The sequence below is a fragment of the Euleptes europaea genome, chromosome 11 (genome assembly GCF_029931775.1).
Source record: "Euleptes europaea isolate rEulEur1 chromosome 11, rEulEur1.hap1, whole genome shotgun sequence".
NCBI classification, from domain to species: domain Eukaryota; kingdom Metazoa; phylum Chordata; class Lepidosauria; order Squamata; family Sphaerodactylidae; genus Euleptes; species Euleptes europaea.
Window position 1 is genome coordinate 70,365,537 of NC_079322.1, and position 18,032 is coordinate 70,383,568.

Below are 18,032 nucleotides of genomic sequence, written 5' to 3' on the forward strand. Positions count from 1 at the left end.
TAAATCAGAACAATCAATCACCTACATTTTCAGGCCTAGCAACTACGAGCTAGAAGTAAAATCATTATTCATTATTCTATATTGGTAACTATATGCTCTATAAAAGAAGGGCATGAAACAAGTGCAAGAGAACAGCTAGAATCATTATGGGAAGGATTCTGCCAAGCAGAGGTGGCACTGTCCTTGATGAAGGGGGGCTTTCCTACCTGCCCTCTCCTGATTTGGCTTGTAGGTCAGCTCATAACTTTTTAAAATTACTTTTTCTAGAGGGTGCAAATGGATCATGGGAGGGTTTTTTTTTTTTTAAAGCAATGTGGGAAATAGTAGTATATTTAAATACAGTAGCAAAAGAGATAAAGAAGAGGCTCCTCCATTGTCAAAGAAACCTCCTTGGCCCATCTGCAACTTCTAATGACTGGCCAACCTTCCCTTCCTGTTCAATCTCCTCCCCCCGCCCCCCCAGAGCAGGCTGTTCACTCCCGCTGCCTCTTCCAATTCATTCTCTTGCCGTCACTTCCCATTGAACCTTCACTTCTGAAAATCACAGAAGAATTTGAGCACAATAGTGAAGGCGCCAGGCAAAAGAGATAATGATGAGAGATTGGGGGGCGGGGAGGACAACGGCAAGGGAGGTTGTAGGATCAAGGGATCACGTGAAGGCATTAGCTGAGCAGAGTGTTACACATCTGAAGGAGAGAAAGATCAGGCTCACAAAAACTCATGGCGAAACAGGCTTACAGTGCAATCCTATGCAGTTACTCCAGTGTATGGCCATTGAAATAAATGGGCTTAGACTGGAGCAACTCTCCTTAGGATTGCAATGTTAGTCTTAAAGGCACCACCTTAATTTCTGTTTCACTTTGCTACAAATATCTGTACTTTCTAGAATTTATGTATAGTTAATAAAGTTTTGTTAAACTTGTGATCTATGGGTTTAACTGGGACATGGGGAAATTTACCTACTGCCCCTAATGGTGCTTGGGACACACTTATCAGAAGGTCAGTGCTGAAAGGACAGCTCCGGCCCAGAGAGACAGGCAAGGAGAGAGTGGAAAAGATGAAATCCTTGCTTTCACTGTCTTGCATGCTCATCTCATGGTCTTTTGTGGGCCTATAAGAGGAAAATTCAAACAGTATGGACCCCCAGTTTATTCTGATGGTGACAGCAACTTGAGAGTATGTCTAGGAAAAGGGAAGGGGTTTTGTTTTGAGCTTTTATTTACGGCCCCCTTGGTGTTTGGCCAACCTGATCTGCAGAGCTGAGACTCTGGCATAGAAAGGGAGGTTGGCAGCTGAGTCAGGTGGGAGTGACTGTGACTGTTCCCACTTTGTGGAATAGCCAACCTGTAGAGGTGAGGGGGCGCCATCTTTAGAAAGTTTCAGGAGGCCCTGCAAGGCCATCTGATACACCTGTGGGTATCTTTGGGTGGAGGAGGGTGAACACATGAAGCTGCCTTATATTGAATCAGACCCTGGGTCCATCAAAGTCAGTATTGTCTACTCAGACTGGCAGTGGCTCTCCAGGGTCTCAGGCAGGGGTCTTTCACATCACGTACTTGCCTAGTCCCTTTAACTGGAGATGCTGGGGATTGAACCTGGGACCTTCTGCATGCCAAGCAGATGTTCTACCACTGAGCCATAGCCCCTCCCCAAACATTTATTTAGAGTTTTATTTTGTCAGTTTTCAACTATGATTTTGTTTTTTAAAAAATATACAGCTGCCTTAAACCACAAGAAATGGAAGGATATAAATATTGTAATTAATAAAATCAATAAATAACTGCAATTTTATTTGTGACACAGTTTTAGTTAGATGTTGGGAATTGCTTGTCCCCTATGGAAGGCAGGGAATAAATGGGTTTAAATAAACAAAGAAACAAGTGGCTAAGTTTTGCTTCAATAAAATTTCAGGACGAAAGTGGTTGCTGCTTGGGCAGAAATCCAAAGGATTTCAAAGGAAGTGAAAAGGGTTTTGATCAGACTCTCAAAAATCTCTTAAAGGGAGGGACTCTGCACATACTTTAGTTTTTCACACCTGAGAAGTATCCAGAACAATTGGCGATTGGGTAATTATGTGCATGTATCACAGCTTATGGCATATTTCTGCAGAGGTTAAATAGAATTATAGTGGATTTATACATATACACTTACATACTAAGGTAAGAAAAAACGGAACTTAAAAAGTGTGTGTGTGTGTGGGGGGGAACCCTTAATTCACCTTGTTGAACTCTGAGTCTGAGTTTGTATTTCTGTGGCAGCTAATCTCATGCACGTGGGCTGTGTCTTTCAAGTGTCAACATCAAACACCATTTATATTCCTACCGTCATCCTTTACTGAAAGAAGCTCCCTTTGAAAGAACAGCGCCATCGCACTGATTCCCATCTGCCTGCCTCCGTGGAAGGACAACATCCCCACACTCAAGAGCTCTACTGTGCCCCTGGGACCCCCGGCTCCCACGACGCGATTGTCGGGGGCCTTTCTGCAGAGCTCCAGAAGATAGGAAGCGCAGTTTGCATCACCTGTTTCAATAATGGAGGGTTCAAAGATGAACAAAACAAGTGTTTGTGTGTGTGTGTGTGGGGGGGAGTCAGGGATGTCAGGCATCCTCAATTCATAAATCTCTACCGCTAACCTCGGAAGAAACCTACACTGCACTAATCGCCCCTTCTTGATTCCCTCACTCTGCAGCATTCTGAATTGTTTCCTTCAGAACACCATCACAGTTTCAGCGCCATTATACAAAAGCACTGAAGAAAGGGCTCTTTACTGTATATTACAAAAAAAAAAAAAAAAGATAAAAGAGAGAGTATCTTTTGTATGCGGTTGATTGCTATGAAGTTGGAGACGTTCTGTTCTGTTTGATCTCAGAAGGAACGGCGGCTTTGGAAAGAAACAACCAATTGGTGCTGTCACGTTGTCAAGAAACATGCACAGTAGCACGACAGCCTGCTACTGCTGAATTCAGCTAGACTTCTTATGGCGAGCACAGCAAGAACAAACTCATTTCCCATAGGATTCTTATTGGAAGGACAGTTTAAATTAGGCTGCCTTTTTTTGGAACAATAAATAAAGCCCTCGGGTGACCTGCTAAGAGAATTCTGGGAGCAGGAGAGGAAAAGAGTGAGAGGAAATGAGAGTGGAGCTTCACGACTGGTCCAACTGCTGTCAAAGATCAAACATTTCCCACCAAACTTTACCCCCAGATGTTGAATGGAGGAACAATGTGAATTATCGTCAGAATCCCAGTTCAGGCGTTCTCGCCTGTATTTAAATCCATCTATGCTTGCCCAGCCCTGACCTGGATAGCCCAGGCTAGACAGACCTCATCAGATCTCAGAAGCTAAGCAGGGACGATCCTGGCAAGTATATGGATGGGAGGCCTCCAAGGAATACCAGGGTTGCGATGAGGAGGCAGGCAATGGCAAATCACCTCAGATGATGGGAGGGAGGGCATCTTGGCCATCTTCTGGGCATGGAGTAGGGGTCACAGTGGGGGTGTGGGGGGGAGGTAGTTTTGAATTTCCTGCATTGTGCAGGGGGTTGGACTATATGACCCTGGTCGTCCCTTCCAACTCTATGATTCTATGTCTCTTGCCTTGAAAACCCCACCAGGGGCTTCCACAAGTCAGATGTGACTTGACAACAAAAAACCAAAACAATACTTGGCATGACCTGGTGGCCCAGGTTAGCCTGATCTCATCAGATCTGGGAAGCTAAGCAGGGTCAGCCTTAGTCAGTGTTTGGATAGGAGACCATGAAAGAATACCAGGGTCATGACACAGAGGCAGGAAATGGCAAAATACTTCTGAACATTTCCTGCCTTGAAAACCCAACAGAGTCGCCATAAGTCAGCTGAACCTTGATGGCAAAAAAAACCCAAAATACCCACAGCCTTACAGCTTTGGCCCACCCTACATTCTCTCCCCCCCCCCCACAGTTGCTCATCAATCCCATCTCTCCTCATCAGGTCACGTCTGCTACTGCTAACGACTCTAAGTCCAGTGGATGTTGCACTCCTCTGAATCCCCCCTCATCCGTCAGGGCTTTCATCTTCCCTTTCAAAGCTGACCTTCACTCCTCATGCTTGCCCTTTGGTTGGGTTCTGCTCACTCAATAGTGATTTATGCCAGGGCTATATTTAAACTCCAAGACCAGAGCTACTTTTTCCCCCCAGTCTGAGCAGTGGAGATTTAAGGCTCAATGCACACTTTACTGAGAGGGAAGGGGACACAATGCATTGCCTCCTTACATGAATGTAAATTACAGTCATAGCATTTCTTTCCATGCTAGGGCTAATCCCTGTTCAGCTGCTGGCACTGGTGTGGGAAGAAATGTCATACTCATGGAGATCCCATGGGTTCGCAAAATGGCGGCACTGGAAAGAATCAACTTTGTGCTCTCACAATGCGAACATGAACGTTACATGGCTGAAGCCAGCATGGTGTAGTGGTTAAGAGCAGTGGTTTGGAGCGGTGGACTTTGATCTGGAGAACCGGGTTGGATTCCCCACTCCTCCACATGAGCGTAGGACACTAAACTGGTGAACAGGGTTGGTTTCACCACACCTACACATGAAGCCAGCTAGGTGACCTTGGGCTAGTCACAGTTCTCTCTGAACTCTCTCAGCCTCACCTATCTCACAGGGTGTCTGTTGTGGGGAGCAGAAGGGAAGGTGATTGTAAGCCAATTTGATTCTCCCTTAAGTGGCAAGAGAAAGTCCGCATAGAAAAATCAACTCTTCTTCTTCTGAAGTGACCATGGAGCTAACCACAACGTAAGCCTGGGATCTATATCAGCCACCCACCACCACTGCCATGATCCAGCATGAGCAGGGCCACTCCGACAACACCACATACCACCTGCATACAGGTTTACAGATTTAACTTGGAGGATACAAATGCATGTCCGATATTGCTATGAGATGGCATAGAGAATGGTGATCTACACATACCAGATCTTGGAAGATCTGTGGTTGGAATACTAGGCTAACTGCAGTAGATGTTTAGCCTCAGAAAAGTACATATGGTCTACATAAGGGGCTTTCAGCACCCACAAGACACATAATCCCTACAAGGCCAAACAGAAATCCAAAGGAATGTGGGCAATCAAATACCGTGGGATAATCTGCACATATAACCTCCTGACTCAAGGTGGGAGTCTCTCTCTCTTGCTGTCTCTGTGCCAAAAGGTCTTCATACTCTAGAAAAGCTCACCTCTACCATGCACTGGGGAGAAGGATTAAAAAGCAGAGAGCCCCTCAGTGTGGTCAGACTGATTTCCTGTTTTCTTTGTGTTACCAAGGAAAGCCAACTAGAAACTGTGTCTTTGATGCAAACGCCCCTCCTCCCCTGGTACTTTACATCATGACAAGACAACTCCAAATAACTTGGCGCGCTGCGTGAAGTTTAAATGTTGGGGACCGATTTAGGTCTTCAGCGGCTGCTTTCTTTACAGGGGCTTCAATGACAGCCATCTTTGGGATCAGGAAGAAGTTTCTCACATTTCCTGAACCCCAGTGAAGGGACTCGCCACCTGCATTCTATCACACGGCAGCATCCTCAGAGGAACACGGAGCTGTCTATGTGGCACTTCAGTTCAGGCTAATTTCTGAAAATGGAAAGCCTCGGTGCTTTTTAAAAAGGGCTCTTAACTATTAAGCCGAGCAATTCATCAATAATTCATGAGCCGCCCATGCGCCGGAGCCTCGCTTGGGAAGCTCGGGAGGCTTTATCCGTAGACGGTAATGACTCCACAAGACACACTGCAGGCTTGAGGGCCTGACGAAGGTTTCTTAAGGGCTGCTAATCTGAGGGCCCTGTAGCCATTGTCACACGCTCCCCGCTTCTCTAAGCAAAGGAGAAATTCTAGCGGCAGGGCTATCTGGGTGAGTTCTCTTTGAAAGAAGAGAACACTGGAGCCTTATGATATTTGGCAGTACTTGCTTTATTTTCAAATAAACAAATACAGAATAGGTGGAAGCAAAGAGGAACAGGGCAGAAGATCTACAACCCCGCCTCAGGTCTGGTAAGGCTCACTAAGGTCCTAGAGAAATAAATTCTGCACCTGGCATAGTGGTTAGGAGCGGTGGACTGTAATCTGGAGGACTGGGTTGGATTTCCCACTCCTCCCCATGAGTGGCAGACTCTAATCTGGTCAAACAGTTTGGATTCCTCCACTCCTCCACATGAGCAGCAAACTAATCTGGTGAGCCAGGTTGGTAACCCTACTCCTACACATGAAGCCAGCTGGGTGACCTTAGGCTAGTTACAGTTCTCTCAGAACTCTCTCAGCCCCACTTACCTCACAAGGTGTTTGTTGTGGGGAAGGAAAGGGAAGGATATTGTAAACTGGTTTGATTCTCCTTAAAAGGTAGAGAAAGTCAGCATATAAAAGCCAACTCTTCTTCATTGCACTTCATTATTTGTAGTTCATTATTTAATGGAATTACACTGCTTCTCACAGAAGTGAGAACACCGTTTCCCTAAGGTCTAATGGCATGACTAGCCACGTAAGGGTCTCCAGGAACACTGGGATTCACTTTTTATTTCCACTGGTTCATAGGGGAACAAAATGGGGGTGGGGGTGTAGGATCAAAATAAATGAAACATTTTGTTACGTTTCATCCTACCTTCCCTCCCTCACAAGGAGCCACTTACTAAAGGGCATTAACATTGAGTATAATGGTTGAGTATAACATGATCACATGCCACATCTTCAGATGTAGTTAATGCCTTAATTTCTAAGGTACATCTCCTTCTCTTAAACGTCAAGCTCATTTCGCAACTGCATGCCCATTGGCAGAACAGGTGTATTTCCACACATTGTTTCTGGATGTAAAGACTGTACAGGGGAGGAAATGGGCTTACTGCTTAAGCCAAGGGTTCCCAACCTGGCACCACCCATGGGTGCTATGGTGTCCCCCGATACCTTTCCAGGCATTAACCAAGTGTTTTGGAAAGTGGGTGGAAAGTGGGTAGAACCAGGCAGGACCCCGAGGGTGCTTTAAAAGGCCTGGTTGACAGGGATTGGTCTGTGGGGGAAGGAGTTCAGCTGACTGGGTGTTAGGTAGAAGTCGGAGGACAGCCAAGATGCCTGGATCTTGCAGTGACTACTCAGAATAGAAGATACCACCCTGGAGACTGGCTTCCAGGAGCTCTGGCTCCTCAGTGCCTTATACACATTTTATTTCGGTATCTGCATAGAAGAATGCCATGGGTCAGAGTTTCTAGAGTTGTTTCAAAGAAAAGGAGACCAGGCCCAAGGTATCCAAGCAGTGATGATGATGGTGATGATGGTGAAGAAGAAGAAAAAGAAGAGTTGGTCTTTATATGCCGACTTTCTCTACCACTTAAGGAAGAATCAAACTGGCTTACAATCACTTTCCTGTCCTCTCCCCACAACAGATACCCTGTGAGGTAGGTGGGGCTGGGAGTCCTGAGAGAACTGCGACTAGCCCAAGGTCACCCAGCTGGCTTCATGTGGAGGAGTGGGGAAACCAACCTGGTTCACCAGATTAGAGCCCACTGCTCCAAATCAACACTCTTAACCACTACAGCATGCTGGCTCTCATCGCTAATTAATATATAGTTGTGCATAATCTTCAATGATGGCCCACAGCTTGGAAGGCTATAAAAGGGAACTGGTCACATTCATGGAGTACTGGACTATCAATCGCTACTAGTCATGATGGATATCTTCTCCCTCCAGTACCAGGGGAAGTATGCCTCTTTCTATCAGTTGCAAGGGAGCACGGGCAGGATGGTGCTGCTGCAGTTGTCTTGTTTGTGGGCTTCCTAGTGGCAGCTGGTTGGCCACTGTGTGAACTGAATGCTGGACTTGATGGGCCTGGGTCTGATCCAGCAGGGCTCTTATGTTCAGCATTCTTCTCTGGAAGACTTTTGCCTGGTTATGGAGCTTTCAAGAAAAAAGCCTGCTCTAACAGAGTAGAAAGGGGTCGGTGGATGTTGGAAATAATAGAATCATAGAATCATAGAGTTGGAAGGGACCACCAGGGTCATCTAGTCCAACCCCCTGCACAATGCAGGAAATTCACTACCTCCCCCCGCACACCCCCAGTGACCAAAAGACGGCCAAGATGCCCTCCCTCTCATCATCTACCTAAGGTTACAGAATCAGCATTGCTGACAGATGGCCATCTAACCTCTGCTTAAAAACCTCCATGGAAGTAGAACTTACCACCTCCTGAGGAAGCCTGTTCCACTGAGGAACCGCTCTGTTAGAAAATTCTTCCTAATGTCTAGAAAATTGAACAGTGTGTCATTTATGGCATGGCCTAGGAGACTGTTGCACCATATTGTATTCCCATCTACCAGTCTTGATGATGACCTTAAAGATTCATCACTCTGTTCTGTTGTTTACCCAGCTGTAAAATGAGTGCAATAATAATATTTGCCTGCCCCGCAGGGGCGATACAAGAGCTAATTAAGGCTGCTAAATTGTTCTGGCGGCCTCTGATGAAAAGGATGGCATTTTAATACTTTTCAGCAAGAGAGACCCATCCCTGTGACACAGGACTTATAAAACGGAAGAAAAATGCTAGGGGCTCCATGGAGACCCTTTGAGTTTTTATGCCAAAAGTAACTGAAATCAGAATTTGACGTGCCATAATATGAAGCAGCAGCAGCAAAAGGCCAAGCCGTTCAGTTCCAAAAGCTGTTTGACATTTATATAATGGCTTTCCCAGTGACAGCTCACTATAGATCTTTTTCAGTGCCTGATCAACCTCCAGCCTTTTTCGACCTGAACCAAATCTCAGCCAATGGCTTTCTTTCTGTTGCCCTTTCGGGACACAGGACTCCATTCCTTACAAGAGAACATGTAGGCCAAATGGCACATTGCATTGAGTCCCCACACCTTTTTTGAAAAACGGAAAAGCTGCCACTTGAGGCAGCTATTGGGAGTGAGAAAGCAGTTATGCTCAAACACCTGATTGTCCAGCTTCCATCTTGCACAAGGGTTGCGATCAGAGAGACAGTCATTTGCCAGGCTACTTGGATATATCTGAATGAATCTGTTTGTGTGTGTTTGTATACTTAGATTCCTTTCTGGCATGATTAGATGGCGTTCTCATAGCTGCTACCCACCCTCTGCTGCTACCTTTCCACTTCCTCCATTGGAGACTTTTGAGTTGTGACTTACTATTTAGAAGTCTCTGTGTGTCTTTGGTGTCTGTCTCCCTGCAAATGTAGATACCCTTGCAATCTCTTCTTCTGATCACTTCATGAACAGATTTTGCTGACTAAGCAGGTGCAAACGACAGACAGTGGAGTGTTCAGTGTTGGGTATTTAAAGGATGCATTGGTCATACAGAGGGCAAAGAGAGAGTGAACTCAAAGTGATTCTGTATCTCACCACAAACAGGTCACTTTAATGATCTGACTATGACGATGAAAGATGTGTGCCCCTTCTCCAGTCATTTCGATAATTTAGTCAAGTTTCTTATAAAGTTATTACTAAAGGCATAACCTGGTCCTGTAGCACAAGCACAAATCTGCATGACACAGTGCTTGAGAGGAATTTCAACAACAACAAAAATGGAGGTGATCCTATGTGTAATCAGAGATGGTCGACTAAGGTAAGTACTCAACATGCCTAAAAAGGAGAAGCAGCAGCATTGGTTTTTATACCTCACTTTTCTCTACCGTAAAGAGTCTCAAAGCGGCTTACAATCACCTTCCCTTCCCTCCTCCCCACAACAGGCACCTTGTGAGGTAGGTGGGGCTGAGAGAGTTCAGAGAAAATTGTGACTAGCCCAAGGTCACCCAGCTGGCTTCATGTAGAGGAGTGGGGAATCGAACCCAGCTCTCCAGATTAGAGTCCAGCCCTCATGTGGGGGAGCAGGGAATCAAATTTGGTTCTCCAGATTAGAGTCTGTCGCTCTTAACCACAACACCATGCTGGGTGAGAAAGAGGTGTGTGTATATGAATCCAACGTATGCCACTTTGAATTTAATGGAAGAAAGGTGGTATATAATGGTGACTGATAAACAAATATCTCTGCTGGCTATTTTTCCTCTCAAAATTCCTCACCCGTGACCTGCCCCCCCCCCCATGTGCAGGGCTGGCCCAAAGGCTTTTGGCACCCTAGGCCAGCAGGCCAAAGTGTCCTCCAAGCCAGCTCAGATGAGCCTCAAGCTACTGGCCAGCCAGCTGGCTGGGGCGGGTGCACACTGAGCTGCTAGCCTATCAGAGCAGACACACCCCAAGCTGCTTGCCAGTCTGGTGACCTGGAGGATGGTGCTGGTGCCGGGGCACTAGAAGGCTGCCCCTGGAACCCCGCCCTCATATACCTAGGCAATAATCTAGGGCCACCTTGTGGGTGGGTTGCACCTGCCCAAGGGGAAAAAATACGGGTCTTCATATATTGCCTCCTACCTGGATGGCCCAGGCTAGCCTGATCTCATCAGATCTCAGAAGCTAAGCAGGGTCAGCCCTGGTTAGTATTTGGATGGGAGACCACCAAGGAAGTCCAGGGTTGCTATACAGAGGAAGGCACTGGCAAACCACCTCTGTTAGTCTCTTGCCATGAAAACCCCATAAGGGGTCGCCATAAGTCGGCTGCGACTTGACGGCACTTTACACACACACACAACTTCAGGATGTTTTTTTTGTGGGGGGGGAAGGGGAAAAATGGTCAGCAGGCATAGATTATTTATCTGCGGATTATTCCAAAGGTGCAGCCATTACCATTACCCTCGGTCCTCTTTTGAGAGCTGTTTTCTTGATCATTGGTTCAGAGTGTTTTAAAGGCATTTGAGCCACATTTTATACATGTATATCTGTATCTGGGATGTGGAATGGTATAGTATAGCTCGATCTCATCAGATCAGCTGAGCAGGGTCAGTACATGGAAGGGAGACCACCAAGGAAGACTCTGCAGAGGAAGGCCATGGCAAAGCACCTCAGCTTAATCACGTGCCTTGAAAACACTATTGGGGTTGCTGTAAATCAGCTGTGACTCAACATCACTTTACACACATATCTGTAATCTGGCTACAAAACATAAAGCGACACCCGTTCCTTGGCGTGGTAACTGCACAACAGAGTCTAAATACATATACTTAGCAACAGTAATGGTTGCACCTTTGGAATCATCTGCAGAGAAATAATCTGCTCCAAGGCAAAAGTATTCAGCTTTGAAAGGTAGAATGAAGTCCAAAATAAAACCTAGAAGCATGAAAGCTTTAACTGGATCACTATTGATAAGACAGCTGAAGCAGATTCCGTGATCTCCAGTGACACCTAAAGAAAGGACCCTCCATTCATTGCTACAGCAATGCAGGAGGTGTTCCTCTATAGCTTCTTTGCATAGTAGCATGACTGTGCTTGGGTGCTTGGGTCCATACAGGTGGCAGGGGGGCTGTGCTCCTATATACATAGGCTACACTGATTTATGCCATAGTTAACGTGCCATAGTATTCCCTCTTACTATGTATGGGTGTGAAAGTTGGAGAATGAAAACAGCTGACAGGAAGAAAGTAGATTCGTTTGAAATGTGGTATTGGAAAAGAGTTTTACAAATACCACGGACTGCCAAAAAGACAAATCAGGGCTGAACTAGAAGCTAAAATGACTGAACTGAGGCTATCGTACTTTGGCCACATTATGAGAAGACAAGGCTCACTGGAAAAGACAATAACGCTAGGAAATGCTGAAGGCAGCAGGAAAAGAGGAAGACCCAACAAGAGATGGATTGACCCTATAAAGGAAGCTGTGGCCCTCAGTTTGCAAGACCTGAGCAAGGTTGTTAATTATAGGACGTATTGGAGGACATTGATTCACAGGGTTGCCATGAGTCAGAAGCGACTTGATGGCACTTAACACACACACACATCCCTTGTTGCCAGCTTAAGTAAGTCACTTTGTGAAACCTTAACCAAGTCAGAGAACAAGATGGAAAACAGAAAAAAGGCACTTAAAATAGAAACAGAACAAAGAGTGGCAGAAACTATTTCCATAAACAACTGCAAGACTCACCGCTTATCCATTTAGCCTGGGGGTCATGAATTTTGAAGTCTTCACTGAACAGATCTTCCACTGTAATCTTCTTCTTCTGAGACTGGCTGTTGTCTTCAACTGTAAAACATTCAGAACACAGATATGCTAATGTGGGAATGGGAGTAATTATCACTTCTCTATTTTCAACTGTATTTGAGGAAATGTACAAGAAAACCATGACGCTCTTCTTCACCGGACTACAAGCTGGTCCCAAAGGCTGGGATCCTAAGGTGTCATTCGATTTACACATGTACCATTGTGCAAGTGAAAGACGACAACATTTGCATTTGTGCATGCCCTTAGCAGAATTTGTATCCCATAAGCTTTTCCCGGTTCTGCAAATGGTACTTTTGGCACAATAATTACTGCAAACTCTCCTTACTACTTCAAGAGACACTGCCAACTCAGGCTCACACTATTGGCACCACTCATGCAAGAGATACCACTTGTGTAGCATGAACAGAATTACAGTTGAGCCTTCCTATATACAGGACATGCTGCATAAGATACAAGCCATTCACTGGTTGTCTCTTGCTTTGGTGCATGAGGGGAAAAAAACCCTTTCTTAGCATGTTTCACATACACAACAACAACCCACAGTTTGTTGTTCTGAGAATGAACCTGGGGAATACTCGGGTTAAAACTGGTTTGGAGGACAGAGAACAAACTGTATTTTGTAATTTGGCAAAGCAACGCACAATAGTTCTCATAAAAGTGAAAAACGTTTAATTTCCTAGATATGAAAATCAAATCAAATCATCTGTATTGCGATACAAGATCAGCTCTGAATAAAATTAAAAGTTAGGTTAAAATAATTAAAAGGGAAAAAAGGTGCTAATGATTCTGGGAGAGATGATTGAACAGGAGGAGGAAAGATCAGGTATGGGGTAAGATTTTCAGTCAGCCGTTTTCAAATCCCACAAGAACGAAGGCAAAATTTGGCCACTTAGGTGGTTATCTCCTGAAAGGAGTCTGCTAAGAGAAGCAAAACTTTAGTTTTTTCAGATCTCCTCCTAGCTATGCACAAATTGAGGTGTGTGCATGGGGGGGATATTCAAGGCCAAGGTTCTCAAAACTTGCTTCTACAGACATGCATCTAGGTGAAAAGACAGTGGTGTCGCCCCCCCCACCGCTGCCCCCCCCGGTTGTGCAAAAGCACAGATATCCACCTGAAAAGCTCTCTTCCACTGATTCAGTGAAGATTTGCAAGAAGGTTTGTGAAGCAGCATTGGAAACAGAACAATGACCATGCCTCCTCTGTCCCTTGTAGGGTTGCTAACCACCATGTGGGACCTGGTGATCTCCTGGAATTACAACTGATCTCCAGACTACAGATAATAGTTTCCCTACAGAAAATGGCTGCTTTGGAGAGCGGACTCTCCAGCATTATATCCTGTTGAGGTCCAACCCCTCCAAACCTCACCTCCCCTAAGCTCCACCCCTAAATCTCCAGGAACTGCCTAACCTGGAGCTGGTGTCCCTAATCCCCTGTTCGACCTGCCGTCACCCATTTTAAAGGAACTTGTTCCCAGTAAAACAACCGCAGTCATTCAGATTGGATGTGACAACATACTGGAGGCACTCATTCATTTCAAACAACAACCATGCTGCTGATTACCAGCCCCTTATCTAACCTCAATTACTTCCCCAACATTAAGATGGGCCTTTTCTAGGGCCCGATTTGATGCTCTTCCATCTGCTGTACTCTCAGAAAGGTTTCTTCACTGCCCAAGTGAGACACGCAAATGTTTTTGCTCCATGGATACGGTAGAGACACTAGCACACATTTTGCTTCACTGCGAACATTATAATGTTGCCAGAAATCGTTTAATCACCCCCCTCCTGTCTCAATTTGTACACTCTCACACCTCTGAGACCTCCTTGGTAGAATATCTATTGGAAGATAGGGTGAGCTATGTTTGCTGGAAACGGAAGACACTTATGAAGAACAAAGACCGGGTAAACCTTCAGACTAACTGGTACAGATGAGATGTTGTAAGTGGAAGTTGTATAATTTTAATATAGGATGTATATTTTATGTATACTTTACATTTTATGCTGGCCTTTGGCTGTATTAATAAATGATTTGATTTGATTTGCTGCTGATTACACTTATGAATTGGGGTGGGATGAGCCATCAGTATTAATAAGAGTTAGGACTGCTATGGGAAGTATCTGCAAGTTCAGGTTTGAGTGTAAAATACGAGAGCATGACACTCCCCTCTCCCAAACATGTACTTTATGATTAATAATGTATCAGCCACAACAGTTGCAATTATCATTTTTAATGCAACTGTAAATTCTGGTATTATAAGGCATGCTAGTTTTGTTTTTCTCTTTAGCTATTAATTTTAATAATGGTACATATTCATAAAAAACAGAACCAAAGCTGAAAAATCAATTTGCAATCTGAAATTCCAAAACGAGGTTGCTTTTACCTGCAACAGTTGTTCATCGAGCGTCTTCTGTGCAGTCCCATTCGGGCCTGTACAGAAGACGCGAAGATGAACTCTCGTTACATGTTCAGAATTCTGAGCAGCCCAGGCATTTTCCTAGTGCAGCAGCAGAGGGATGATCTCAACACAGTCTGCATGCACTGATTTCCCCAAAGCTGCTTGCTGGGTTGCCCTCCCTCCTAAAATGCTCCCTACGTAGCCTCTTCCGAGCACCTCCTTGCTGTTTCAATGGCTGCCTAATCAACAGGCCAAAAGTTCTCGCTGTAGAATTCAAGGCAACGATGGAAAGTGAGTTTCGTTCTTGCCCTGCCTCCGCAAGGATGGAGACTTTGCCATAAGAAGGCACGGAGTTCGCCGAATCCCCATGCATCACTAAAATGGTAAAAAGAAACACAAACCCCAAACGCTTCTGCGCAAACAGCCTTGGGAGTTGTGCAGGAGTCACGCAGATATAAAAGCAACAATGTAAGAGAACTGGGGTGTTTAAAGGATTTCTGAGTTTGATAGCTATTCTCAACAACCCAGTAGGGCACCAAATTTTTTTTGTGTTTCCCCAGATTCAGTTATATTACACCTGAAAATTTTTGGGATTTCTGAAAAAAGCCGAAACCCCATACTGGTATGAGTTTTTAAGAGCTTTCCCCCCTGGAAATTCTAAAAACGTTCGGCCCCATTATACCCTATGAGGAATCTTTGACGGAATGTTTTTTTAAGGTAGAGAGGCTGGGTTTTAAGGTAGAGGCACCAAATGTACAGCATAGCTGCTATTGACTCTCCTTAGAAGAACCCCTGAGTCTGGTCAAGATTGGGTCAGGAGGTCCAATTTTATTGTACCTCAAATAGAAGAAAAAATGGGGGCCAATAAAAATTGGATCCTCTGACCCAATATTTACCAAACTTGGGGGTTCTTCTAAGGAGAGTCACCAGCAGCTCTGCCACAAATTTAGTGACACTATCTTTAAATTAAAAAAAAGCCCCCCAGAGCCCTGGAAAGATTTCTCATAGGCGATAAAGAAGGCATCCCCCCTTCATCATTGTCCATGGGAAATCTTTGTGAGGCTCTGGGGGGGAGGCTGCTTTTTAAGGTAGATGCACCATTTTTGCATTTTGCAAAACAAACCCTGGCACTTTCCCTCCTTTGAAATCTATGTGGAATTCCCAGAAGCCGAAAGAAACGGATTTGGGGGAGGGGCTTTTTTGGATTCGGCTTTTTTGGCTGTTGTTAAAGGGTGCCTTTTGGGTGGGCCTTTTCTGGGCAGAAAAAAAGCCAAAAAATGCTGCAAAGGTGTTTTTTTGGGGTGTGTGTGTTTTTTTGGTTTGGCAAAGTTGAATGCACACCCATACAACCCAGGGTCAAAATTCAGGTGTTGCAGGACTTCTTCATGATCTATACAGAGCTCACCATCTGTTCAGTCAGGCATGATGTTTTGTGATGATACTGGTGGGGAATTATTTTGTTTAATAGGTACCCTGACTGACTGGGGACCCATGGGTGCAATAGCAAGGCCCTCATTTTTAGTTTCTTTCTTGCTCAAACCAGTTCTCCTAGTGCCTCATATTACTTTAGTATAGCCTACTGAGAGAGGTCAGAGGAATGAGCCATTACAAGACTGCTCTGTGGCTCTGTCCACTTACTCCTAACAAACTGCATGAGCAGATCAACAGGGACCTCTCAACCTGAATCCAGCCCTGGCTGTTATGTTGCTGTACATGGCTGTGGCTTTTTAGCATGAGCTCCAGAACACTGGAGAAGTTCTAAAAAGTGTATCTTCTCCCATGACACTGCTATAGTGGCAAAGAAAGTTGCAGCTGTCCACACTCTTACTATGCAAACTAAAAAGAGGTGTGATATGACAAGCAGACTGAACATTTTTGATAAGAAATGCTGCATAGGAACCTTCATTTTCTTCTCCCTTCCTTTGAAAGAATGGGTACAGTGGTGCCTTCCAATTCTATGATTCCTCTGCAGAGTTTTCTTGGAGTCCCATTCAAATACTGACACAGCTTAGCAGAAAAGCAGAGGTGGTTTGACATTGCCTTCCTCTGAAGAGTCTTCCTTGGAGGTCTCTCATTCAAGTATCGAACCAGCTTAGTGGAAAAGCAGAGGTGGTTTGACATTGCCTCCCCCTGCAGAGTCTTCCTGTCTCCCATCCAGATATCAGTTCTTCTTAGCTTCTGAGGTCTGATGAGATTGGGCAAACCATGCTGTGCCCCCCTTTAGCAGTACTGGAACATTTAAAAAAAATGAACTCCCATATACAAGCTCAAGCAACACACCCTATTTTTCCACTTAAGCACTTCTCCATCTCCTTCCAGTCACATTCTGATTCATTTCAAGGTGCAGATTCCAAGGAAATTTGGCATCAGTGTCAAATTGTTGCCAGAGTATCCTTCTCAAAGTGATAGGTGTTCTAAGTGGTTGCTGGGAGCTGCATATTTTTTGACTGACACAAGAAAGTACATACAGCATGTACTCTGAGACTAATGCCTTGAGAGACAGCATGGTGTAGCGGTTAAGAACGGTGGTGTGGAGCAGTGGAGTCTGATCTGGAGAACCGGGTTTGATTCACCACTCCTCCACATGAGCGGCGGAGGCTAATCTGGTGAACTGGATTTGTTTCCCCACTCCTACACACGAAGCCAGCTGGGTGACCTTGGGCTAGTCACACTCTCTCAGCCCCACCTACCTCACAGGGTGTCTGTTGTGGGGAGGGGAAGGGAAGGTGATTCTCTCTTAAGTGGCAGAGAAAGTCTGCATATAAAAAACCAACTCTCCTCTCTCCTCTTCATGTGTGAGGGATCCATTGTGCGCGGGATCCACTGTATGCATCTTCACACTGTGTGCTATATAACACATGAGCTGAGAGTTTTCAACTGGCATGTTCCTCAATCACAACTCACACTTTTTGCCATGCTGTGCTCTTAAGTTGTGTCGTACAAGTTCTCGGTGCTGTGGCATGAATTGTGATGGAGCATTTGCATAACCCTTCCTTGGCTCACTCTAAAATAAACACTTCTGTGCCCACAAGGAGTGCTAAAATTGAACTATTAGAATGTAGTACAAGTGGAAGTTGCTGTGCCCATTAATGAAATAAAGCATGTTCATTGTTCAGTCTTAAGCGGCTAAAGTACGTTGAATCTGGTAAAGTAAAAAGCCATTTTCTCCTCCATTAATTGGCTCAATGGAGTCTGTTTATAGCGTCTCTAAATAGGGATGGGTTTAGCCTGGATAACAAGAGAACTCCAAACAAAGGGATAGATACTTGTTTGGGGAAGGGCCGTAGCTCAGTGGTAGAGCATCTGCTTTGCATGCAGAAGGCCCCAGGTTCAATCCCCGGCATCTCCAGCTAAAGGGACTAGGCAAATAGGTGATGTGAAAGACCTCTGCCTGAGACCCTGGAGAGCCGCTGCTGGTCTGAGTAGACAATTCTGACTTTGATGGACCAAGGGTCTGATTCAGTATAAGGCAGCTTCATGTGTTCCTGTGTACTTCATTCTGTACGACACCAACCTATCTCAATTGCATCCTGATTCTAGACATGGTTGGAAGTAGCATT

At 45.1% G+C, this 18,032-nt stretch overlaps 1 protein-coding gene across 1 annotated transcript in view; it reads right to left on the reverse strand.

Moving 5' to 3' along the window:
* DPP6 (dipeptidyl peptidase like 6) overlaps window positions 1-18,032 on the reverse strand; it is a 442,706-nt gene that overhangs the window by 181,339 nt on the left and 243,335 nt on the right. Inside the window, exon 3 of the mRNA XM_056856977.1 lies at window positions 11,999-12,097. Coding sequence (XP_056712955.1) covers window positions 11,999-12,097 — 99 coding nt within the window. The remainder of the gene's footprint in view (window positions 1-11,998; window positions 12,098-18,032) is intronic.